General features: G+C 54.0%; 1 protein-coding gene across 8 annotated transcripts in view; it reads right to left on the reverse strand.

Annotated features, from left to right (window-relative positions):
* LOC105479780 (potassium voltage-gated channel subfamily A regulatory beta subunit 2) overlaps positions 1-26,909 on the reverse strand; it is a 109,729-nt gene that overhangs the window by 56,463 nt on the left and 26,357 nt on the right. For 3 of the 8 annotated variants that reach the window (XM_011738090.3, XM_011738064.3, XM_011738038.3), the window contains exons 2-3: positions 6,261-6,389; positions 5,037-5,078 (exon numbers count right to left, since the gene is read on the reverse strand). In XM_011738090.3, the coding sequence (XP_011736392.1) occupies positions 5,037-5,078; positions 6,261-6,337 (119 nt within the window). In that variant the 5' untranslated portion in view covers positions 6,338-6,389. Of the gene's footprint in view, positions 1-5,036; positions 5,079-6,260; positions 6,390-20,515; positions 20,640-26,909 lie in introns of those variants that run through there. The other 5 variants (XM_011738106.3, XM_011738075.3, XM_011738100.2 and 2 more) reach the window with 4 other exon arrangements.

The following is a 26,909-nucleotide window of genomic DNA, read 5'->3' on the forward strand; positions in this document are numbered from 1 at the left end:
ACCTCCCCCCAGACTCCTCTACCTGGAATTTCTGAATTGTTCTGTTTACTGAAAGCCAACAAAGCATACATCATAAGACTGAGAAGGAATCCTGAGCGTCTCTTCTGAATGGTGACACCCGTCCAGAGAGCAGAGAGCCCAGCCAAAGTTCTCCAAAGCGGAAACGGAAGGGGAGCAGCTACCATTCCGGGGTGCGGTTCTACAACGCACAGCATTGCATCAGTGCAAACACAGAATGATTTTCGCTCAAGGACAACCAGCAAACCGAGGCCCAAACAAGCAGCCCCCAGCTCCCTCGGCACGTGCTTCCTGCACAGACATTTCAGACAAGACCAAACCTCCCCGACAGTGCTCTGGGCAAAACCGGAAAATGCTGAATCTTAATCAACGGTGAACACAGCGAGGTACAAGCTAGACGCCCGTGTCTCCCGCAGACGGGAAAACAGCGAAAACGGTCAGCCTTGGGCAGGTCTGGGCTGTGAGCAGGCTCAAGCGAGAGGCGTTGCCTGGCTGAAACACACCGCCGGCCACCCCGTCCATCACAGTCATTCCAAGTTTACCTCAGGTTGGCTCTTTTTTGAGGTCTTCTGCTTTGAAAAAATGTAGAGGGTCTGATTCCAGATCAGACAAAACCACCCCAAAATACCGTCTCCTGTGTTTTCATTCCCGCGGATGCGTGCCCCCGAGCGGCATCCCCCCTAGGAGGGTAGCAGCTGCATCCAGTCCTGAGGCTGCAGGGAGGACTCACCTGCCTTTGTGGGGGCGTCTGCTCGTTAAAAAAGCCACAGTCTAGTTTATTAGGGATCACCAGACGCTCTAAGGATCTGGCACGGCGGCTTTTTCATTAGGGAGTGTCACTGCAGGACGTCAGAAGCAATTGGTGAATGAGATGAGTCCCACCAGGTTCGAGTTTTGAGGCAGCGAGTCCATTAGTTCTATTAGGGCGTTTTCATCTCAGCGAAAGAGGCTGAATTATTCACGAGTGCCTCTTCCCCTAAAAGCTCGGGAAGTGCAGTTCCGAGCTGCAACCTGGCAAGGCTGACTCCCGGTGCGTGGGGTTGGGGTGCAGCCCAAGGTGGCGGGGGTCCTGCCAGTCCCTCAGGCCTACCCTTGCTGCCTCCACCATCCCCACGTGCCAGAAACACAAACCCTTGGACCCACAGGTCGAAAGGGGCAGGCCTTGCTCTTTGGTATCTGAGTGCGGGACACAGAGCCTGTGGCTTCCACACATCACTCAAATCTGAACTGTGTCTGCAGCAGGGAAGCCAGGGGCCCCGTGGTACGGGACCACCACCCACAGCCAAGGGGGTCTGGAGAGGCCTCTGCTCAACACATGCAGATGCTCCTCGTCTCCTCTGGGGACGCACCTCAGATTGGCATATCCGATACTGCCAGTACCTATAAATGGCAGGAAAGCCCCAGAACCTGCTATTTGGACTCCACACTGCCACTCACTCGAGGCAGAGACACAGGAGCCCTTCTCCACGGCACGTGTCCTGACCCAGGGTTTGGGAAACACTTTGAGACCACGCCAAACCAGGCTGAGCTCTGGGATGAGGCTAAGTGCTGAGCCCCAACCCCAGGGTCATGACCCTTGGGGTCACTGTGTGTCACAGGATGCCAGCAAAGTCCCAGCGTGACATCATCTTCCAGCTGAGAAAGCGCGCCAGTGAATGTGGGATTCTGAATGGAGGTGGAACCGTCTCCCCCACAACAAATGGGCAAACAGTGGTAGCTGCCATGGGGGAAGGTGGGGGACAGGAAATCAGTGCCCCAGACACAGCGTGGAAGATAAATGAAGTGGGAGGCTGGGAGAGGACGTGGAGTCTGGAGGTGTCTGGCTGCGGGTGACTACCTGGGAAGGCCTTGGCAATTGAAATGGTTTGTCCTCAAAGGCCCAAGCCCACTCTGTCAGTTCCCCACATGTCGCCCTGGTCAGGGGGGCCTGTGCCTCACTACTGGGTGGTGGCTGCAGCCTAACGTGCTCTGAATGAGGCCCTCTCCTTCCCTGGATCCACTGCTCCCCTCTGTCCCTCTCTGTCTCAGCACCTGCCCATCAGTGGTCAAACCCCGTGGACGTGGCTTCTGACATCCTTTTCTCAGGCCCTGCACCCCTTCATTCTCTCCATGCAGTTCCTGGAGCTCAGCCATCCTGCACCTTTCCTGGACACTGTCTGGTCTCCTTGCATTAGCCTCTCTCTTCCCTGTCTTACTCCCTGCTACCAGGCTTCCTTCCTAGAGCCCTGCCCTGCTCAAACACCATAGATGGCTCCCCAGTGCCCTCTGAGTGCCTCCGAGCCCTGTTGCTAGGCATTCGAGGCCCGCCACCAACATCCACCTCTACAGCCTGCCTCTCTTTATTCTCCATCATGTCCGTGATGGCCCAGGCTGGGTAACTGTTGCTTCCTGTTCTCTGTGCACACTTCTGAGCTGTAGCTCAGGCTGTTGTATCGACTGGAATGTGCTTCTCGCCTCTGTGGTGAATCCTGCCCAGCCTTCAAGGTCCAGATCCAAGCCCCTGCTGCCTTCTCCACAAAGCCTTCCTGGCTCTCGGCCGGCTGTGGCCCCTCCTTTCTCGGACCCCAAAGGCTCTTTGGGCTTCTCCTAGGACGTGCTTTGCCTTCTGGAGATCACTGGAGCTATTTGAGACCTGGGGTACATGGAAGTATTGCTCCCAATCCTTCACTCCTCTCTGTACTCATGCCCTTTGCCATGTGACTTTATAGCTCCTCCCACTGGTGGGGGCAATATATTTCCAGCCCCTTGACTTTGGGCTGGTTCATGAGACTTACTTTGGTCAAAAGCGTGTGAGCAGAGGTGACAGCGCTCTGACCCCAACCACAGGCCGTAAAAGACCCTGCATGTTTCTGCTTTTCCTCTGGTACTTTTGCCATGGGAAGGACATGCCTGGGATAGGCCCCAGTTAAGGACGGGAAGATGGAGGACATGGGGATTCAACTTGCAGCTTGGAGACAAACCCAGCCGAGCCAGCTTAGACGCGCTGCCTGGTCAACCAGCAGACACAGGAGCAAGGAAGAGATGCCAATTGCTGTGTGGCACTGAGTTTTGGAGCTGTTTGTTATGCAGCATTTGGTGGACAGCTGATTGGCACAGTGTCCTACGTCGATTCCTTGCCTGGGAGCTGCATGGGGGCAGGGCACATGCCTCTAACGCCTTTGCCCTGTGAGAGGGCCAGGCCTAAGTAACTGAAAGAACCATCCAACAGCCATGTTTAGTGGCATGCTTGGAGTGATGAGGTGCCCTACTAGGAGTGGCCCCCAGCCTGTTAACAAGGACCCTAGCCCTTAGAGGTTATCTCCAGAGCCCCCGCAATAGACACCCAAGTGACCCCCTGGATATCCAAGGGGTAGGATGGCCAGAGCCTGTGGGCACTGGAATTGGGGCTGAGAGCCTAGAGGGTAAGCTTCAGAGCTTCCCTTGGGGCTGGGCAGGCCACCTGGAAATGAAGGTTCTCATGCACAGTGTTCCCAGGGGATGGACAACATGTTGAGGCTGTGGGGTTTTGAGGGCCATGAGTGGGCTGGAAGGCTCTCACTTGGTCACACTGGACAATTTACTTGGCCCCTCCTGGGGCCAGGCCCTTGGAGCTGGCTGGTCTGTACCTGTGGGCAGGCCTTTTGAGCTGGCAGGTCTGCACCTGGGATTTTCCTGCCTGCTCATCGGACCTCACCCCTTCCCTTCGAGGACTGAGGCTGCCCCAGGCTCCCTGAGGATGCAGTTCAGGTACACGTTTCGTTTCACTGATGAAATCCCCTGGGATGAGCGGTGTATATTTGTTAGGATGTGTTACACCATGCATACATACATCATAATACAAACATTTCATCCAGGAAAAGCATTTGCAAGCCTGAGTTCAGATTTAACTATTTTAAGCAAAATCTTATCTACCAAAATTTCAGTAGGATCCAAGAGTTGGCCATGTCTTCAGAGCTCCCCATAAGGAGCAGGACCTCCCAGGAGGCACTGAAGGCGTGGCACAGATCACTCTGAGCATCTAGGTCTATGGTCCCCGTCAGATGTGCTAAGGCTGGCGATGGCCCGGGGCGGGGGCAGAGAGAGAAAAGCCACATGGAAATACATTGCCATCCCCATGCCCACTGCCTGGTGCATTGACAACGACCCCCAAAGCACTGTCACCAGGTGTCCGGGTCCAAATAGAGAGACCTCCTGGCCTGACTGCCAAGATGCAGCAATGTATACCAACGACCTACTGCCAGAAGGCGTGCCGATTCCCCAAACAGTCCCAAGGCATGGGGAGGCTGCTGCCCGCGGGCTCCAGGCAGCCCTGACATTTTACTTCCTAGGGTTGGAGGCTGCACCAAGAACATGCATCCCCTGCGTTACAGGTGAGGGAGAAGCAGCCCAGGGGGAGGAACGGGTCTCCCCGAGAGCACCCTGTGGGGCCCTAAGCCTGGCATCTTGATGCCACGTCCCACTGGGGCATGGTCTCTTGCCAGGTGAATGTGCCCGGTTTCTTAATTCACCAACAGAGAAACACATCAGAAAGATGTCACTAATCCAAGTCATATCAGTACTGCACACCCCCAAGCAGGCATTAACCTTCAATGAGCCTGAGGAGCTCTGTGAGTTCCAGATCAGCTCAAACCCACAGGCAAAGGGGGAACGGATGGGCTCGCCACGTCCTGTACTCTGATAACGGAAGCAGCACAAGCTGGCAACCACAGGAAGGCGTCTCCCGCGCTGCCTGATGAGGGAAGCTTTAACGGTAGATTTGGCTGAGAGCTTGGCAGTCATCAAAAGCCCATTTGCTTAAATCAAAGCAAACTTCTGGCAGATCAACACATACAGTTAACCTGACTTCACATTTTCCATCAGGACATTGCACGGTGTCCTGTGGGGGTAGGCACAGAGGGTGACATGCAGAGCCTGGGGGTCTCAGGGGGCTTTGGCTTCATAGAAAACACCAGCACACCCTGCTCAGCAAGGGTGCAGTCCTCCCGCCCAGTCCCTGGCCTTCGGCTCACTGGGTTTTAGGGAGAATGAAGACTCGTTACCTGTAAAACTGGAGCTGTCTTTTGGGACTCCCATACCGAGTACTTCGGACAGCAATGGAGGAAAGAGAAAAAGAAGAAAGGGAGAGAAGAGAGAGAGTCGACAGTTGGCATCAACCCCAGCAGGTGCAGGTCAGAAAGCACCACCAATGTCTCATGCCCCTGGGCCCCCCACCAGCCGCCTGCTCAGGGCAGTCTCTGAGGATGCACATCGGGTGCCAAATGCTCTGCAGCAGCGCCACCCGGTGGCCACGGGCAGAGAGCCGGAGCCAGTTTTCTGGACACCAAGGGCTCCTTCCACGCCAGGCCCTATTTTCCGTGGTGAACCTCCGGGTGAGGGTTGGTTTGGATTGCACATGCTTCGGGACTTGCTTTGCAATATGCTTGTGGGCAATGGCTCAAAACTCTCCAACCCAGGCGTGCAGAGAGCCCGCGTGCTGGCAAGCCCGCACGTGCCTGCCGGGCTTTTTAGGACAGACACTGCCTTTCCCTGTGGCTGTCACAGACATGGGCTCTGGCTCAGGCCCCAATGATTATCTGGAAAGGTCTGGCTGCCCAAGACCAATGGGCTGCTGGGGTACTGCCTGTGCCTTCATCTTTCATGGGTTCTGTGCTCTGTCCCCAGAGGCTCAGCTCTCACTGAACGCCCTCCGCAGCCAGCACTGCCGTTCAGCACTGTTTATGGTGCAGGCAGAAACACCCAGGGCTGCAAGCGGAAGTGAGTTCCACAAGGAGGGGGTCAGGGTGCCCTGGGAACATTTGGTTGTCCCCACTCCCTCAGGTGTTGGGAAACCGGTAGACGTGGTTCCCCAAAGGCCTGCAAGGTCGTGATCCTCGCTCAGGGGAAACTGGTGGGGCCACAGGGCCCGTGATGTATAAAGTGGGAGGAACAGAATGCTGGGGTTGGCCCTGCACTCACTGTCGGGCCCTCTGTTAACCTCAAACGAGATATTTCGGAAGGGTCAGGGACAAGAAAGGAGTCTACTCTGGCTCAAACCCCCTGGAAAAGTTTTGCTTTTTCTTTCCTACTTGGGTTTTTAAAGCCCCTGCTCCTTTCTTGGAGAAAACGCTCACCGGCGTGCACCTCGAAACCCCGTGGAAGGCAGAAGCCTGTGGGCCCTGCTTGGGCCCTTCCTCCTCCAGAGGGGAGGACAGTGGCCTTGGGAACCCCTCCTGGAGGCAGGACTGACACTGGGAGGGGGCCTGAGTGAGGGGATGGGAGGTCACCTGTAGATCATCCCGGGGGAGCCCGTCTGCCGCAGGGAGAGCCGAGCTGGGGAGCCCGTCGTTGACTCTGGATACATGGAGCCAGCCTCACTTGTTCAGACCTGCTGGATTTTTTACAGTGGGAAAATTCTGGAAGAAAAGCAAAATAAGGGAGGGGAAGAGGGTGGTGGTTAAAAAAGATCAACCAGGTTCGGCCGGGAGACTCTGGGATCACAAAGGCCTAGGAGACTGTCTGGGTTCAGGGTATCGGGGAGCCCCTCAGCAGACAGACAGACAGACAGACAGACAGGCAGGTAGACAGACAGCAGGCAGGCAGGCCCATGGGCTCAGGAGGGACTGGAGAGCAGGTGACAACTGTGAGAAGGGTTTCCACACTCCATCACTGCACATTCCCACCCTACATGTCGTGGGGGTCCTTCCACACCAGCCCAGCTGTTGTTCTGAAGCCGCAGGTATAGGTTCTGCTGCTCACATGGTGCAAAAGAGACCGCCCGGGGGCATCTGTGTACTTTCTGAGCTCCTGAGTGCACTGCTGTCCCCCAGGGTCATTGTTGACACTGTCCCTTGCCCTGACTCGAGCCCAGTGCAGCTTCCTGGTGCTGCCACTGAGCTCCTAAGTCAGGCAGCTTGTCAGATGCCACTGATGTCCCCTGCTTCTGGGATTCCTGCCCTTGGGCAGCCCCTGCCCTGGAGTGTGGGCTGGACCTAGCAAGTCGCTTCTAACCAGCAGAACATGGCAAAGGTAATGGCAAGACTGCCACTTCTGTCTTGCTAGAGACTGTCCCTCCTGGCTCTGATGAAGTAAGCTGCGGTGTTGGAGAGGCCCGTGGGACAGGAACTGAGGGCAGCCTCGGGCCAACAGCTGGTGAGAAGCTGAGCCCTCAGCCGAACAGCCCAAAGAAAGGAGTCCTTCAAACGAACAAGCGAGCCTGGAGGTGGATCCTTTCCTACCAGAGGTTTCCAAGGCGAGCCCAGCCCTGGCCAGCACCTCGACTGCAGCTCAGCAGTCCCAAAGCAGCAGACCCAGCCCTGCTCTGCCCCAACACCTGACCCACAGGAACCAGGAGATCCCACTCTGGGCGGTTTGAAGATGCAGGGTTTGTGAAGAGCTGTTACAGCAGCGTTGATAATGGGTACGGCTGCCAACATCCAGCCGTCCACCCACCTCTCCGGCTTCCACCCTTGGGCTGAGCCACCGCTGTCTTTCACCTGAACTCCTGGGTCTCCTCCCAGTGGCTTCCCCCACCGCCTCCTGAACCCTCTCAGCCCTGCGCGCCTTGCTCCACCTGGCTGGCTGCTGGCTTGGGGCTTCTATTTCCAAAGCGAATCTGGTCCCATGCTCTTTCCTCCCTCTCCCAGGCACTGCCCCCCAGGACCCTTCGCTCTGCCACCTGACCCTCGGCCCAGGCCCCTGGCCTTCCCAGCAGGCTGAGCTCACACTGCCTGTGGACCCTTGTACTTGCGGCTCCTTCTACTGGCTGCACCGTTGCCGCAGTGCTTCTCAGCGCCATGAGCCCCGACTGTGAGGCTCAGGGGTCCCTGCCACTCCCCAGCCGACACCACGCCCTTGCTGCCTGCACACGGGTCTGTGGTGCCCCAGTTCCCTCTCTGGGGGGGTGCGTTCCAGGAGGGCAGTGGTTCTGTGGGTCTCGCTCGCTGCTGCACCCCCATGCCTGGAATGGGGCTCGGCTTCTGGAAGGACAAAGGACCCCTGATCCAAAATAATGTGGTCCCGCACCCACGGGCAAAGGGATGGCCTGGGCTCAAAACACAGCCCCGCCCGTCCACAGCAACCCATGAAATTGGTGGGAAACCTGACACTTAGCCAACTGGTGGATTGGCTTTGTTTTTCCCCCCTCTTCTTTTTCCCCAGAACAGTGACCTCCTGTCACCAGGGAGCCGGCGTCCTCGGAAGAAAAGCAAAGTAAGGGAGGGGATTCACAAACAGCCTCTGTCCCTGGGGTCCAGGCAGCGCAGGTCTAGGTCTCCCTAATAACAGAGGTCTCCTCTGAGTGGGCAATGTGAGCCCATGTGCAGACCTGCTAGTAAAACGGGACCAGCCTGGAATACTAGCACTTTGGGAGGCCAAGGCAGGTGGATTGCTTGGGCACAGGAGTTCGAGAGCAGCCTGGGCAACATACAGACTTTTTTTTGTAGAGACTCGGCCTCCACAAAAAAATAAAAAAATTAGCTGGGCGTGGTGGTGCATTTCTATAATCCCAGTTACTCAGGAGGCTGAGGTGGGAGGATTGCTTGAGCCTGGGAGGTCGAGGCTGCAGTAAGCCATGATCGTGCCACTGTACTCCAGCCTGGGCGATCCTGTTTCAAGTAAACCAAAATGAAAACCAAAAACAAAGATAGAAGATGCAGAGAAGATCCAGCACCATGCTAACCTCAGAGGAAGTGGTGGGGCTGGGTGACGATCCCCTGGAGTTTTATTCTTAAAGACCCTCATTCAGGCCAGGCACGGTGGATCACGCCTGTAATCCCAGAGCTTTGAGAGGCCAAGGCTGGTTACCTGGCTTTGGGGTGACTGAATCCCTGCAGTACTGGGGGGCTGGAGGGGCCTCCAGGGCGGCCTCTCTGAGCCCATTAGCAGCTCACGCGTTTTGCTCTTAGATGACTCAGAGGCAGGAAATCAAATCATCTCACTAAAGCCGTTAAAAAACCGTTGTTAAACTCCTAAAGATGCTGTGCTTTTGATCAGAGGACAGTGCATTTCTTCATGCACGGAACACTGGCTGAGCACTACTGCTGTGGGAGGCTGCCCCTATAAGCAGTGGAGCTCCTGCCCCCAGGCTCCCCTGAGTAGCTGAGGGGCGTGGACAGGAAACCAAGGCTGCAGAGTGGAGGGTTCTGCGGAGAGCAGAGTCGTCTCCACAGCCCGTCCCCAGGGAGCCCCCATGGAGGCTGCATAAGCAAATATGGCCCATAGGAGGCAGGATGTCCTCACACTGGCTTGCAGAAGGGGATGGGAGCTGGGATGCCTGTGCCTTTAACAGGGTGTGTAGCCCACCCCACACCTCGCTCTCTCTTGGGTCTAGCTGCTGAGCTAACTTCCAGAATTCCGGAATCACAAACTCAACTTGGGTTGGAAACAGTGCAGGGACTGAGTCACTGGTTCCATGAATGTGGGGTGGGGTCCAAGAATCTGCATTTCTCATAAGTCCCGGGTAACGCTGATGCTGCAGGCCCAGGGACCATGCTTTGAAGACCCCTGGCCTGGAAGTGAGGTCGAGGGCCAGGAGTCTAAGCAGGCCAGAGCCAGCCTGCTGCCTCTTTTGTAAATAAAGTTTTATTGGAACACCTCCATGTCTGTTTGTTTATGAATCCTCTCAGGCTGCTTTTCAGCTCCAAGGGCAGGGCTGAGGAGCTGCAACAGACTGGCTGGCTGGTAAAGCCTAAATTATTTACTACCTGGTCCTTTACAGAAAGAGTCTGTGGGCACCTGCTCTATGACATCTTCTCTCCCAGGCTCAGGGGACACCTCGCAGCTCCTCCCTTCCCACCCCACCCTCAGCTGCCACTGCTGCTTCCCAGACCCCTGAGAAAACACAAGCAACCAGAAGCCACCTTCCCCAGATAGGGACGCGATCCGTGCTCAAAGCCTCCTGCCTTCCTTCCTGTGGCTACCCAGTGAAACGGCTCCACAGTGTCCACGGCCACGTGGCCGCCCCCAGCCCCACACCCACTCAATCCCATTCCTCCTTCTTCAGGAGGCATTGCCAGCTGCAGCCAATGAGTTATTTTTCTCATCTCCAAAGAAAACAAAAAGCACAGTTTCTGTTTGTGTTTTTTTTTTTTTTTTTTTTTTCCTGAGACAGAGTCTTACTCTGTCGCCCAGGCTGGAGTGCAGTGGCGTGCTCTCGGCTCACTGCAACCTCTGCCTCCTGGGTTCAAGTGATTCTCATGCCTCAGCCTCCCGAGTAGCTGGGATTACAGATGTGCGCCACCACGCCTCGCTAATTTTTGTATTTTTAGTAGAGACGGGGTTTCACTATGTTGGCCAGGCTGGTCTCGAACTCCCGACCTCAAGTGATCCGCCCGCCTCGGCCTCTCTAAGTGCTGGGATTACAGGCGTGAGCCATCTCATTTGGCCTAAAAAGCACAGTTTCTTAGACCCACTTTCTTCTCCACTGTTTCTCGCCTTCCATTCACAAGAAAATTCCTCAAAAAGTTTTCCTTCAATTGTCTGCGATTCCTCTCCTTCTTCCAGCTCATAAACTGTCTCCAATCAGCCTCTGCCCTCACCACTCCATGGAAGTGGCACTTGCCAAAGTTGCGGTAACCTCTTCATTGCTAGGTCCAGTGGTGCCCATCGTATCAGGGCGACAGAGGTGCTGCCTGCGGCTTCCCCAGCTCCCGGGACTCCATGCCCCCCTCCCATCCCTCCGGCCACTCCTTTTCAGTCTCCTGGGCTTCTTCCTGCTCCTCTCTGTGCTCCAGCGGCTGCCCTTGTTCAGGCCTTGAACCTCTTCTTTTCCATCCCCATGAAACCCCTCAGATTTCTGCCCATCTCATGGCTCTGAACCCTGTCGCTATGCTGCAGACTCCACCCTGTGAACCCCAGAGCTGTTTATTCCCTGCCTGTGTGGCTCAGTTATGAGGGTGGGGAATGTGTGCCTCGGATTCCTGGGTCAGACACTGAGCTCCCGACTGCCCTCACTCCCAGCCCAGTTCTTTTTTTTTTTTTTTTTTTTTTTTTGAGACAGAGTCTCGCTTAGTCGCCCAGGCTGGAGTGCAATGGCGCGATCTCGGCTCACTGCAAGCTCCGCCTCCCGGGTTCACGCCATTCTCCTGCCTCAGCCTCCCGAGTAGCTGGGACTACAGGCGCCCGCCGCCTCGCCCGGCTAATTTTTTGCATTTTTAGTAGAGACGGGGTTTCACCGTGTTAGCCAGGATGGTCTCGATCTCCTGACCTCGTGATCCGCCCGCCTCGGCCTCCCAAAGTGCTGGGATTACAGGCGTGAGCCACCGCGCCCGGCCGCAGCCCAGTTCTTCCCAGGGTGGTCTCAGCTGAGTAAAGAGCTCCCCACCCTCCCAGGTGTCAGTCCCACCCCCGGGAGTCACCCTGATTCCTCCCTTCTTCCCATGTCCTGCCTCCCACATCCAATCCAGCCCTGGACCAGGGGCCCGTGCCTCTCCCTGTCTTCTCCCAGGTCCAGGCCGCCACTGGCTCTCATGCTGCTCCTCCCAGCGTTCCCTGCGCCCACCTCCACCCCAACTGGCCGATTCTATGCAGCCAGGGTGATCCTCCCAGAACATAAGCCAGATTATGTCACTGCTTTGCTCCAAACCTTCCAACGGCTTCCATTCCATTCAGAGCCAAAGTCCAATCTCAACAGTGGGTCCACAACCTTTCTAGCCACATCCCCCTGCTGAGTCCCTCACACACCGGCCCCTGACACACTGGCTCCCTGGGGGTCTGTGAACCCAGCAGACAGATTCACTCCCACCTCAGGGAGTGAATGCACTCCCCCTCCTCCTGCCCGAATTCAACTTCTGACCACCACGGTCTGCCTGAGCCCCCTCCCAGGTTTGCCTCTTTATGCCAAGGTCACCTTCTCATGGAGGTCTTCCCTGGACACCTCCCTCACATCGCAGTCCCCGTCTCCCCCATGCTCCCGGTCCCTCCCCTGGGCTGTTTCTCCCCAGCGCCTGTCACCTGCTCACAGGCCTTCTCCTCCACCTACTCATCTCGTTTATGCTGTCTGCCCACCAAGATGCCGGCTTCGGGAAAGCAGGGAGATTTGTCTGCTGGTTCCCAGCTGTGCCTGGCACCTAGTAGACACGGAACAGGTATTTGTTGAGTGAATGAATGAGTGGGTGGATGCCTCTGTGACCCAGCCTGCTGAAGGCCAGAGCAGAGACAGCACTGGAGAGGCAGCTGGGGCTCGCGTTACTGCAGGTACACGGCCCACGGCGCTGGGGACGGGCTCGCATGTGGAACAAGGGCAGCTTTCTCCGGAGGGTGCAATGCCCGCTGTGTCCAGTGGGGGTGCTCAGGGCAGCTCCAGGTGCAGGGACAAGTGGCATCGCTGGTCACTCTGGGGGAGGCGTCCCTAGGAGGCCACCTGTTCCACTCCCCACCCCTCTGGACTCCGAGAAGTGTTGACCTGAGGTCAGGCTGTATCTGTGCTAGCAGCCAGCTCTCCAGCCTGCAGCCACAGGCGGGAACTGTACGCCGTTTGATGACCACTTTACAAGGAACTGCGGGCCACGAACACAGCCTCTGTGTCATTCCTCACCAGGGTTCCACCACCTTTGCCACCTCCCAGGGGAGGAGGGGATGGTGAGATTTCCCCACAGCCCCCGCTTTGCATTTCAGGATGTAAGACACACAGAGGCAGAGCCCAGAGTCCACCTTCTTGAGCTGCAGACGCCACTGTCCAATCAGGAGCGACTGTATCTGCCAAGCAGCCAATCCCTGTGGAGCCAACATCCTAAGGGGGATGCTGTGAGTTCCAGGCTGGCGCAGTGGCTCCTTCAGCACAGAGGGAGGCAGACACGGCTAAGCTGGGTGGCCCCGGGCTCCCTGACACCGCCGGGACTTGGGATAACAGGCTTCAGAAACCGCTTGCCAACACACCAGACCCAAGAGGGGAGCCTAGCAGCTGAGGGGGTGCAGGGCCCAGGGTCCAAGCAGGGAGCCCACAGGCTAGGTCCCTCCCATCAGCTCCACTTCCACTTGGTCTGCGCATGACCTGGAGCAAATCTTCCGGATTTAGATTTGGAGAAACTGAAGCATGGAGCATTCACACAGGCCTGCTTAACTTCTCATGGAGCAAAGAGAAGCAAGATGTGAAAATGCTTGGAGCCCAGGAAGGAATCCAGTCATTAAATCCTCTTCCCCTTTACGTGGTTGGCTGACAAAGACAGGGGACCTAGGAAGGTCGGGAGGCTCCCTCTACGGGCATTTTCTTTCTTCCTACCAACTTACTACTTTGAAAACTTTCAAACCTCATAAAAGTGGAAATAATTAGAATAGCAATAAATACCCATATACTCTTCATCCCAATCATACACCAATTGTTTACCTCTTGTCTCACTTGCATGCATTCCCGCTCCTCTCCTACCCTTTTCCTCTCTCTCCACGCACATATGCACACACACGCACATGCATACATGCACAGGCATACACATGCACACACACCCACATGCACACATACACATATACAGGCACACATGCAATGCACATGCACATGCACACATATGTACACATGCACACACACCCACACACACGCACACACCCACACGCACGTGCACACCCACATGCACACATGCGCACACACCCACATGCACACATGCACACACACCCACATGTGCACACACCCACATGCACACACACACTTTTCTCTGAACTGTCTGAAAGTGCGTTGCAATCCCCTGAGCTCCACTCCTCAGTATCTCAGCACTCATCTGAGAGTTTTGTCTTAACCACACCACCAGCACTCTACCTAAGATACTTAGTTCAGTATCACCTGATCCTCTATTGGGTGTTCCCAATTATTCCAAAATAACTCCTACAGCTTTACAAAAATCTGGGATCCATTCAAGGCTCACAAATGGCGTTGGTTATTTCTCTCTCATCTCTCTCAATCTAGAAGCAACCCCCCATTTTTTTCGTTTTTGTTTTTTATGACACTGACCTTTTTTGAAAAGTTCAGGTCATCTGTCCTGCACACAGTCCCTCGGTTTGGATTTGTCTGACTGCAGTTTCAGGATTCAATTTAGCTGAACCTTTTTGGGGGGGTCTTTTCCTTCTCATGCATCCAGGAAGGGACGAACAAGCGAGTTTGCCCATCGAGGACAAGACCAAGTCTGGCCGTTTGGTTAAGGTGGTGTCTGCCAGGGCACAGCTCTTTCTTTTCTTTATTTTCCTTCCCTTCCTTCCCTTTCCTTCCTTTCCTTCTCTTTCTTTCCTTTTGTTTTGTTTTCTTTCTTTTTCTTTGATGGAGTCTCGCTCTGTCGCCCAGGCTGGACTGCAGTGGCATGATCTTGGCTCACTGCAACCTCTGCCTCCCGGGTTCAAGCAATTCTACTGCCTCAGCCTCCCAAGTAGCTGGGACTACAGGCGTGTGCCACCACACCCAGCTAATTCTTGTATTTTTAGTACAGATGGGGTTTCACCATGTTGGCCAGGATGGTCTCGATTTTTTTTTTTTTTGAGACGGAGTCTTGCTCTGTCACCCAGGCTGGAGTGCAGTGGCGAGATCTCAGCTCACCTCAAGCTCCGCCTCCCGGGTTCACGCCATTCTCCTGCCTCAGCCTCCCGAGTAGCTGGGACTACAGACGCCCGCCACCTCGCCCGGCTAGTTTTTTTGTATTTTTTAGTAGAGACGGGGTTTCACCGTGTTAGCCAGGATGGTCTCGATCTCCTGACCTCGTGATCCACCCGTCTTGGCCTCCCAAAGTGCTGGGATTACAGGCGGTCTCGATTTCTTGACCTCATGATCTGCCCACCTCGGCCTCCCAAAGTGCTGGGATTACAGGCATGAGGCACTGCACCCGGCCACAGCTCTTTCTATTTTTCGTGATTAACCAGGAATCACAGGGAAGGTTCTTGAAGGCTGTGTGAATATTCGGTTCCCCTATGACCCCCAAGTGGAGGTGTTTTCTCAACTGTAGTTTTTCTAGAAAGGCCAAATATGTTGCCAGTTTGGGATATGAATGCAGAGTTGGTGAGAGAACAGGAAGCTGAGTTTATTTAAACACAGAAAGGAATCCTGGGGGTCTTGAACTGTCATGAAAGCCACAGCCCCAGGAAGGCATCGCTGGTGAGACACTTTCTGGGACTGATGGAAAGCCCACAGCACCCCTTTATGGGACTCTGGCTCCTGGGGCAAGCCTGGGTCATGAGATCTAGGGCCAGCAGTTTCCTCCCCATGCTGCCCCATGCCCCTCTCTTTCTTTTTTGAGACAGGGTCTTGCCCTGTTCCCCAGGCTGGAGTGCAGTGGCCTGATCACGGCTCACTGTAGCCCCAACCTATAGGGCTCAAGGGATCCTTCCACCTCAGCCTCCCAATTAGCTGGGATCACAGATGTGCGTGGCCGAGCCTGGCTAATTTTTGTATTATTATTATTATTATTATTATTATTATTTTTTTTTTTTTTATAGAGATGAGGCCTTACTCTGCAGCCCAGGCTGGTCTCAAACTCCTGGGCTCAAGCCATCCTCCCGCCTCAGTCTCCCAAAGGGTTGAGATCATAGACGTGAGCCACTGCATCTGGCCTGGGCTGGCAGTTTTTTGGAAAAGGTGGACCCATACATGATTCTAGGCAAGGACACACAAGGAAGAGCAGCCCCAGACTAAATGAATAAATGGAGCAAAACTCCCTGGGGCACAGCTAACCAAGGCAAGGGCCTCTCCTGGAGCCTCAGTTTCCTCATCTGCAGAATGGGAGGCCTGGGGCCACAATTTCTCTGTTGACGCTAATGGTAAATGACTATTATTTTGGGGGCAAATGTGCCCTGGGGGGTCTGAGTAGGAGCTCTGGGGGCACTGTCTCCGATTCCCTCAACCTTAGCGTCAAAGACGGAATCTGTACCCTGCCAGAGCCACTTGAACTGCCTGCATGAGCTGGGAAGAAGTCAGTGCACTCAGGTGAGAGGAAATAAATGAACGGCTTAAGCCAAGAAACCACAAGGGAAGGTCAGGACTGAGCCCAGGAGTCAATGACAGAGACACAAAATAATAGAAGACACTTTCTGATTTGACCTGGTGTGGGGACAACCTGTTATGGTTACCCACATGTTCTGGTTGAGGGAGCTGGCACCTAATTTACATAGGGAGGGCATGAGGGTATGGAAGGTGGAGTTACTGACCCCCAATGCCTCACTTCTCCCAGCATCCACGTCCTTTGCTGTGTGACTTTGCCGCCTCTCCCAACACACACACACCCCTACACACACATACAAATGTACCCACTCACATACATACACACACCTACACATACACACACACCTACACACACACACATCTACACACATACGTACACGCCTACACACATACATACATATACACATACACACACACACATACACACACCCCTATACACGTACATACATGCATATACACATACCTACACACACATCACACATACCTACACATACACAGATACATACACATACACACATACCTACACACGTACACACATATAGACATACACACATATGTACACACATATACACACATATGCACACATACACACATATACACAAATACGCAAAAAGACAGACATACATATGCACGCACGCGCACACACACACACACATCAGAGGGGTGAATTCCTGGCCTTGCCCTCCTGTGCAGCCATGTGACTTGCTTTGGTAACTGGAAGGTGAGCAGATGCTTCAGTCACAGGAGACTTGCCCCTGAGCCTCTGCCATCATCATGGGACACACACGACCCAGTCCACCCTGCTACATACGCAAGAGCCACCCCACCTAGACCAGACAACCCCAGCTTCTCTGTGACGTGGAACCAGCAGCTGCCCCATGAGTACGTGATAAATAAATGCTTGCTGTAGCCACCAGCAGCATCATTATACAGAATCCACCTTAGCGCGTAACCCCAGGGCTCCAGGGAGCAAGTTCCGCTTTGATTGAATCTCCAGGGTCATACTTATCAACACTGAATTAGAGTCCAGTGGGTACCTGGAAACCTACTTCCAGTTCCTGCAAAAGGCAGTATCTGTCTCTTTATTGTAGATTCTGGAGTACAAAACATTTGAGCTGGCCGGAACTTTCCTTTAGTGAGAAGTCTTGATCCAAAGTCAGTACTTTGAGGCTGGAGAGGATCTCTCTCTAAGCTGAAATCTTACCATTGCAGACTGCACATGCTCCTCTCTTCTTTGGGAGCTGGTTGATGACATTATTCCAACCTCTTTGGGTGACTGAGGCGATCAGGCTGGGCTCCTGGGAAGGAGGTTAGGTCCAGTCAGTGGTTTCGATCTGGGCTTTGGAGTTGGCGCTGACTGGAGTTCTCACTCAGCCATGTGCTGGTCTATGACTTTGGGCAATTCGCTCAGGCTTCCCTGTGTTAGTTTCTCCATCTGTAAAATGGGATGATAATGAGGGAGGACTCAGTGTGCTAACAGGTAGGGGTGTGCTGCGGGGGCCGCAGGAGCTAGGACTAGCTTGTGTCCTGCCCTGGTGTCACATCAGGCAAAGGTGCAGGGAAGACTCTGGCCCCAGGTCTGGGAGTGCCTCCTGGGGAGTCACTGACCACAGCTGCTTCCTGGACATCTGTGCCATCTGCATGACGGCAGGTGAAGCTGCTCTTGTACGGTGCGCCCTGGGCAGCAGAGCAGTCTTACCAGGAAAATCAGTGTTTGCGGGTCCTCAGCCTTGCTACAACACCTGCTCTTCTGGCTGCTGGTCTCCTTGGCTGTCAGGAGGCTTCTCTGTCTTTTCCACTTTCCTGGAAAAGGCTCATCTTTTTTTTTTTTTTTTTTTTGAGATGGAGTCTCTTCAGTTGCCCAGGCTGGAGTACAGTGGTGCGATCTTGGCTCACTGCAGCCTCTGCCTCCTGGGTTCAAGCAATTCTGCCTCGGCCTCCTGAGTAGCTGGGACTACAGGTGCGCACTGCCACATCCAGCTAATTTTTTTTGTATTTTTAGTAGAGATGGGGTTTCACCATGTTGGCCAGGATGATCTTGATCTCTTGACCTTGTGATCCGCCCGCCTCAGCCTCTATAAAAGTGAAGGCTCATCTTTTAGAGATGTGACCAGCCACGCCCAAGTGTGAGCCCCCACCTCAGGGTGTCATGGCAGGACCTGTGGCACTTAGGCTTTCTGTGGCTGTGTCCAAATTCTGAATCATCCTGGAAGCTCAAAGCTTCCAGAAGACTGGCCTGCAGATCCCTGAGGTCTTAAGAATGATCACCTTGTATTCCTTATCTGTCTGCCAGGCGACTCAGACTCACAGCTTTCAAAAGGCCAACCCTAATACAATGGGGACAGTGGACACCAGGAGGCGGGGTCCCTGGAGGCCATCCTGGAGGTCGGTGACGCAACACCAACAATGGACTCTCCCCCAGATTCATCTCTGTACCCATATCCCGTAAGACTGCTGGGGGTCAGCTCCTCCGGGCAGGGAACTTCATCTCTTTCCTTCATGGATGTTTCCCCACACCCAGAGCGGACACCAGCATGTGGTAATGCCCAGGGAACATCGCTGAAGGGATGGAGAGAGAGGGGCTGCTCCGGGCTGTGTGTGATGTCCTGGGTGTCTTCTGGAAGGCCTGGGGCAAGGACTCCAGCACCTGCTTGTTGAACTGATGTTATTTTGTATGTTGCTTCTGGAACCCTGGAGGTCCCCCATGCCAAGCCACCGAAGTATCTGCCGTGACTACTGTGTAACACAAAACCATGTTGTTTGTTCTGCGGGCCAGAGCCTGGAGGAGCCGTGGCGGTGACTGTGCTTCCAGCGGAGACAGGAAGAGGTGTGCAACTGCTCAAAACCGCATGACACAGAAGGGCACTTACACAACACACACTTCCCCTCTCACCCAGCAGGCGCCCAACAGGAGCCCATTCCTTCCCTGAGCGGGATCTGATGGCAGAGGGTCGATGCTGCAACAAAGGCAGGTGCTGACTCTGAGTGCACTAGGGGTCATGACCCTAGGGGGTCGTCGGCCTGGGGGGTCATGCTGGGGGCCTGGCAGAAAGGCCCGCTTATCATAAGGATGCCCCAGAGGGTGGGCAGGGGTTGGGAGGTCAACATAACCCAGTTCCCTGACAGCTCCATCCAGACTTTGGCTTAGATGTAGCCAAAGAAATGCAAGAAGAACTGTGCAAACCTTACTAGAGATTGGAGATCCCAGTCAGGATTCCCTGTATTTGTCACGGAGAAACCTCAGTCTCTCCTCCAAACTCCTGAGGCCTGAGCCAAAGGGACCAGTGGCACAGTGACAGATATCACATGGTTCAGACAACAGCAGAAGCATCGAGATCTAACCACGGTGCCCAAGGTCATGACTGCCGAACGGAGCCTTTGATGGTACATCACATCAATGCCTCAGTAACAATTTTCAAGAAGATCACAGGCTAGAAATTTCAATCTCTTCAAAGCAATGTTCAATGCCGGTTCCCCGATTACAAACACCACAGGTCTAGACTTTTGCAAGAACAGTTCACATTCACATCTAATCAATGCTGCAATGAACAAAAAATAGACCACAGCCAAAAAATTCACGTGCCTGCCCTAGCTCCATCCTGCCTCTCAGTGACCATAGGTGGAAGGTACGGTGCCGTGCAGGGCCGCTCACCTGGTACTGGGTGGTGGGGACCCCAGCACTGCGCAGACGGCGCGACTGGTAGTGAGTCAGGGCTGCTGCAGGCTGCTCACTCAGTAGCTGGCTGGGCCTGTCCCCTGCAGAGGCAGCAGGAGCCCTCAACGATCGGAGTCCCCATAGCTGCCTGCCCAGGCCCCCGGCCTCCTCCCTTCAGCCATCCACACACACACACACACACACACACACACACACACACACACACACACACTAATGTGTCCCCCAGGAGGCTTACAGCCTCCTCCCTCCATGACCACACCCAGCACCCATATCCTGCCCAGGGGAAGTGGAGGAGGCAAGCGAGAGGGGATGCAGGAAGCCATCACCAAGGAGCCCTTTGCCCTCCCCTCCGGGACAGTGACCTCAGGGCTGTGCAAGGGGCTGCAGGGTGGGGAAGGGGTCTGAGGGGTCTTCATCCCCCACCACTGCCCTGTGCTCCGCCCGAAGGATGAGGGGAGAGAGGAGGGACTGGGGACCCATACCATCCATGTGCAAGGCAGGGGCCTTCTCAGAAATGGGAATCCCCAGGCCAGGGCTTCCTGGGAGAGAGCAGACAAGATGGGCAGGGCTCTTCCCCAGAGCTGCCAGCCCTGCCCCCTGCAGAGGGACAGAGGTGGCCCCAGGGGCTCTCCATCTCCCGGCGTCTCCCTCAACATCGCCCCGGGGATGAAAGCAGAAGCCAGTGGAGAATGTGCGGCAGTCAGACGTCTCTGCTGGGTGCCAGGCCCACTCTGCCCAGCGGCAGCAACAGGAAGCAGTGAAGGGCTGGGCTGCATTGGGCAGGGTCAGCTCACCCCAGGCTGAGGCCAATCCCAAGGGGGGCACATGGGGCTCAGGCTGGCACAATTAACCCCGGACATTACGGGGGCACCTAAGCCCTGCTCAGGGAGCTGGGGCTGCCCACCCATCAGACAGAAAACCCATCCTGGAAAACCGGATCCCCGGAGCACCCCGGGTACCTGCTCCTGAACGGGAACAACCGGAGACAAGGCCATTTTCCGAGCACTCAGGGGAACACCAGGTCACACATCTGCTGCAAAGCACGCGCCTTGGGACCACAGCACCCAACAGGAAGTTGGTGCAGCGCGTGCCAGAGCCATGCACTGTCGCCGCAGGGCCAAGAAGGCGTGGGGTGCCGGGGCGTGGCCTTTGCTCTCAGGCATGCCTAGCGCGTGACCCAGGTGGGAGGGCCCGACACCCCTGACCTTCCTGGCTGAGCAGCGGCCAGATGCGGCAGGAGGCAGGTGGAGGACAGGGAGCAGGTGGCTGTGAGGAGGCAGCCCGGGCCTGTCCCCTAGCAGCCCCTCCGGAGTAGGAGGCAGACCTTCCCTGTCGGCCCAGGAGCCCCTTTCTTAGGGCAGGGGGTTCTGGTGATGTTGAAGAGCCCCCTCACTGCTGCCGACTGTGTGCCATGATTGGCCATGTGCCAGGATCGGCTGCCCACCTTTTACCTGAGTTCCCTCATCTGATCTTCCCTGCTGCCCTGGGAAGGGGTACTGCTGTCTCCCATGCCACAGGTAACAACACGGAAGGTCCGAGAACCCTGGACTCAGGGCTGGCTGACTCCAAAGTGTGCTCTGAGCTATGCACTGCTGAGAGGCCCAGGGCAGTCTCTGCCACTCCATCTCTCATCTCTCTGCCAGGACACAGAGGGGGCAGCCACCTTGAGGGGACAGGTGGCCCTGGGGAGGATGGGCCAGAGGTAAGAGCACCCTCTGCGGGGGTTTTTCTCCCTCCCTGTGGCCTCTCCCTGCTCTGCATTCTTTCCTGGGGAGGCCCCTCCTCCCTCCCATGCCAGCTGCTGAGCCTGGGGCCAGGCTCTCTGGTGACTCACTCTGGGGACAACCCAAGCTCTTCGGGGTGCCAGGCAAAGGGAGGACTTGGGTGGAACGTGCCATCTCTCGTGGTGCCGGCCACCTGCACTGTGTTGAGTCCCTGGTCCCAGGCCACCCCCGTGTGATTCCAGGAGGGAGGCTGGCACCTCCTTTCCTGGCGTGGGCACACAGCTCTGAAGCCTACACCAGGGGAGCTGCTGTGTGTTCCCGGCAGGATAAAGATAAAGCCGTGGTTAGGGGAGGTAGAAAGAGGAAAAGGAAGGGAAAATAAAACAGTTTGGGTGCTCAGAAAGAAAGCAGAGGTGCTGAGAGATAAACAGGAGGGAGAAGGGAGAAGGAGGAAGGCGAACAAATGGGAAAATGAAAAACAAAGAGAGAGGCGCCATGAGGGAGAGGTGGGGGACAGTGACCCATGTTGAGCCAGCTCTGGACCTTGCCCCCAGCCCTGGCCGCGACATGGTTTTTACAGATGGGGAAATCGAGGCCCAAGAATATTAAAGAACATCCAAGGTCGCTTGGTGAAATTAGTGGCAAAGCTGGAACCACAGTCTCGGTGTGTCCAGCTCCAAATCGGGGTTCTTTCCTCACACGTACCTTGACCTCCCGCCCTGGAGCCCCCCATGGACCTCTGGCTCTGGACAGGGGACCTCTACTGCCTCCCGGAGCCAGAGAACAGCCGTTATCTTCCTGGCCCTCAGCACGGAGATGTTGCCCTGACTCTGTGGGTCTCCAAACACAGACTGTATTCATGGCTATCACAGACCACAGATTCAGCTGATGCTCAATCTCACAAGCAAAGGTAAAAGTTGGAAGCTGTGAAGGTAACCTCACTGGCTGCTCTGCAGTTTCAGACACAGTGAACCAGCCCTCAAACCTCAGCTTCATTCCTGGCTCTTAAAAACAAATTGTATTTTCAGATACTTGCCAACTCTTTTTTTTTTTTTTTTTTTGAGACGGAGTCTTGCGCTGTGGCCCAGGTTGGAGTGCAGTGACCGGATCTCGGCTCACTGCAAGCTCCGCCTCCCGGGTTCACGCCATTCTCCTGCCTCAGCCTCCCGAGTAGCTGGGACTACAGGCGCCTGCCACCTCGCCCGGCTAGGTTTTTTTTTTTTTGTATTTTTCAGTAGAGACGGGGTTTCACCGTGTTAGCCAGGATGGTCTCGATCTCCTGACCTCGTGATCCGCCTGTCTCGGCCTCCCAAAGTGCTGGGATTACAGGCTTGAGCCACCGCGCCCGGCCGCCAACTCTTTTTTTAAAAAGTTTCTTTGGACCAGGAAGGCAGGTGACTGGTAAATGCTGAGTGGCAGTTAGAGATACTTCATTTAAAAGACACTATTGGCTGGGTGTGGTGGCTCACACCTGGAGCTGGAGGCCAAGGTGGAAGGACTGCTTGAGGTCAGGAGTTTGAGACCAGTCTGGGCAACACAGTGAGACCCAATCTCTAACACAAAATTTAAAAATTCGCCATGCGGCTGGGCGTGGTGTCTCATGCCTGTAATGCCAGAAAGTCGGGAGGCCGAGGTGGGTGGATCACCTGAGGTCAGGAGTTCGAGACCAGCCTGACCAACATGGTGAAAACCTGCCTCTACTAAAAATACAAAAATTAGCTGGGCGTGGTGGTGGGCACCTGTAATCCCAGCTACTCAAGAGGCTGAGGCATGGGCATGAGAATCACTTGAACCCAGGAGGCAGAGGTTGCAGTGAGCCTAGATTGTGCCATTGCACTCCAGCCTGGGCAACAAGAGTGACACTTTCCATCTCAAAAAAAAAAAAAATATATATATATATATATATATATATTAGGCATGGTGGTGCATGCCAGTGGTCGCATCAATTTAGGAGGCTGAGGTGGGAGGATCCCTTCAGCCCAGGACTTTGAGGTTACAGTGAGCTATGATCATGCCACTGGACTCCAGCCTGGGCAACATAACAAGATCCAGCTCTATAAATAAATAGATAGATAAATAAAAATACAAGGTACTATCAACAGTAATAAGGCAACCCAGAGTGAGTGAAAATACTTGCAAATCACGTATCTGATAAGGAATCAATATCCAGAATACATAGAGAACAAAATTCAACAAAAAACCAAACAGCCCAATTACAAAAATGGCAAAGGACTTGAATAGATACTTCTCCAAAGACAAGACACAAATGGCTAATAAACATATTAAAAGATGCTCAACATCAGTAACCATTAGAGAAATGCAAATCAAAACCACAATGAGATACTACTACCTCCCAGCCATTAGGATGGCTGCTATAAAAAAGCCCAGAATAATAAGGGTTGGCAAGATGTGGAGAAATGGGGACCCTGTGCACTGTTGGTGGGAATGTAAAATGGTACAGCCACTATGGAAAACAGTATGGTTGTTCTTTTAAAACTAAAAATCAAATCACTATATGATCTAGCAGTCCCACTTCTGGGGATATATCCTAAATAATTGCAAACAGGGTCTCAAAGGGATATTTGTACCCATGTGTTCATAGCAGCATGATTTGCAATAGCTAAAACATGGAAACAACCCATGTCCACCGACGGATAAAAAGATATGCAAAGGCTGAACATGGTGGCTCACGCCTGTAATCCTAGCACTTTGGGAGGCTGACGCGGGCAGATCACCTGAGGTCAGGAGTTCGAGACCAGCCTGGCCAACATGGCGAAACCCCGTCTCTACTAAAAATACAAAATTAGCTGGGTGTCATGGCAGGCACCTGTAATCCCAGCTGCTCAGGAGGCTGAGGCATGACAATCACTTGAACCCAGGAGGCAGGGGTTGCAGTGAGCCAAGATTGTGCCACTGCACTCCAGCCTGGGTGACAGAGCGAGACCCTGTCTAAAAAAAAAGAGAGAGAGATAAGCAAAATGTGGCACACACATGCAATGCAATGGAACATCCCTCAGTCATACAAAGGAAGGAAATGCTGACATACGGTACAACATGGATGAGTCTCGAGACCATTCTGCTAGGTAAAATAAGCCAGTCACAAAATGACAAATACTGTACAATTCCAATCATCTGAGGTCCCTAGAGTAGTCATGCACATAGAGACAGAAAGTAGAATGGTGGTCCGCAGACACAGGGGAGGGGAAATGGGGAGTTCCAGTTTAATGGGACAGAATTTCCATTTGGGAGAATTAAAAGGCTCTGGAGATGGATGGTGGTAATGGTAGTGCATATATTATGAATGTACTTAATACCACTGAACTCTACACTCAATACCAATGAACTGTACACTCAATACCACTGAGCCATACACTCAATACCACTGAGGCGTACACTCAATACCACTGAACTACACACTCAATACCACTGAACTGTACCCTCAATACCACTGAACTATACCCTCAATACCACTGAACCATACCCTCAATACCACTGAACTATACCCTCAACACCACTGAACTACACACTCAATACCACTGAGCTGTACCCTCAATACCACTGAACTGTACACTCAATACCACTGAACTGTACACTCAGTATCATCAAACTATACACTCAATACCACTGAACCATACCCTCAATACCATTGTATACTTAATACCACTAAACTGTACACTTAAAAGTGGTTAAGATGGCACATTTTACATGTACTTTTACCACAATAGAAAAAACTGGGAAAAAAGAAAAAGAAACTTCTGCATCATGGAGTCAACAGCGGCTCCACATTTGGGTGTATGCGTTTAAGTCAAATACTTAAGATGGATCAATAAACATGGCACATGGTGGCTCACACCTGTACTCTCAGCAATTTGGCCTATGGTGGGTGGATCGCTCGAGCCCAGGAATTTAAGACCAGCCTGGGCAACATGGAGAAACCCTGTCTCTACAAAAAATAAAACAAAAAAATTAGCTGGGCATTGTGGTGTGCACCTGTAGTCCAGGCTACTTGAGAGGCTGAGGCAGGAGGATGGCTTGAGCCTGGAAGGTCGAGGCTGCAGTGAGCTGTGATTGTGCCACTGTACTTCAGCTGGGTGACAGAATGAGACCCTATCTCAAAAAATATATATGAAAATAAAAATTTTAGGCTGGGCGTGGTGGCTCACACCTGTAATCCCAGCACTTTGGGAGGCTGAGGCGGGCGGATCACGAGGTCAGGAGATCGAGACCATCCTGGCTAACATGGTGAAACCCCGGCTCTACTAAAAATACAAAAACTTAGCCGGGCGTGGTGGCAGGCGCCTGTAGTCCCAGCTACTCAGGAGGCTGAGGCAGGAGAATGGCGTGAACCTGGGAGGCAGAGCTTGCAGTCAGCTGAGATGTGCCACTGCACTCCAGCCTGGGCAACAGAGCGAGACTCCTTCTCAAAAAAAAGAAAAGAAAAGAAAAGAAAAGAAAAATTTTAGACTGGGCATGGCGGCCTTACAGGCCGAGGCGGGCGGATCACCTGAGGTCAGGAGTTCGAGACCAACCTGGTCAACATGGTGAAACCCCATCTCTACACAAAAATTACCCAGGCATGGTGGTGGGCCCTTGTAATCCCATCTACTCATGAGGCTGACCAGGAGAATCACTTGAACCCAGGAGGCAGAGGTTGCAGTGAGCCAAGATTACACCATCATACTCCAGCCTGGGTGACAGAGCGAGATTCTCAAAAATAAATAAATAATAAAAATAAAAATTTAAAAAATGTGGTAGATACGGTTGCCGGCTGGCCCAGCTGTTACCCATGACCCCTATATTTCCTGAATTTTCTTCCAGTTGGGGTGGCCTGTGGCGGTCTGTAACCCGAGTCCTGGAGGGTGGGGCTTTGGGAAAGTTCTGCTTGGAAAGGGACGCAATCCTGGTGCGTTCTTGTCATGGAAGAGGCAGAGTATCTAGGCCTGCTTCTGTTTTCAGCAGGGGTGGTGCTGGGGACATCTTAGGCCGGATCGGGGGCAGGAGGTGGCAGTCTGAGAGGCTGAGGTGGGAGACTGTACTGCAGCAGGTGGTCCTGAACACAGAATGAAATCCCGAGCCAGCCCTGTCTGGGGACCACCAAAACTCTCATCCAGCTTAATGGGGACCTCACAGTGGTTCTCCTTCTAGCTTCTAGTTATTTCTACAACATAAGGATCAACTACTGAATCAATCTGCTTTGATGCAACTTCATTCCTCTGGGCCAGGACTGTGGGGAGGGGGCACATCCCCCAAGATAACTAGGGTCACACGTCGTGAAACCTCCAAGCATGTGGAGACGGGACCCCAGGTGCAGGGCTCCGGGGGATGCACGACCCCCTCCGCAAGACCCCCACATTATGGGTCTCCCTGCCTCCACCTGTGGGAAACTCTAGGTAGATCATCCCACTGGGGACAACTGAAATAACAACATGATTCTTTGCATGTTGATTGGAAACCAGCTTCCTCATCACTTTCACCTGCTGGGCTTGCTCTGCCCTCTCAAGATTGACAATGAAGTGAGTCCCATTGTCTAGAACAATACCTGGAGCATCTGAGGACAGCCGCTGTAGTTCACCCCATCTACAACCGGGCCCTTTGTTCTTGTGAGCAAACCTTGCTTCTTTCCCTCCTT

This window comes from Macaca nemestrina, chromosome 1, assembly GCF_043159975.1.
Source record: "Macaca nemestrina isolate mMacNem1 chromosome 1, mMacNem.hap1, whole genome shotgun sequence".
Classification (NCBI taxonomy): Eukaryota; Metazoa; Chordata; class Mammalia; order Primates; family Cercopithecidae; genus Macaca; species Macaca nemestrina.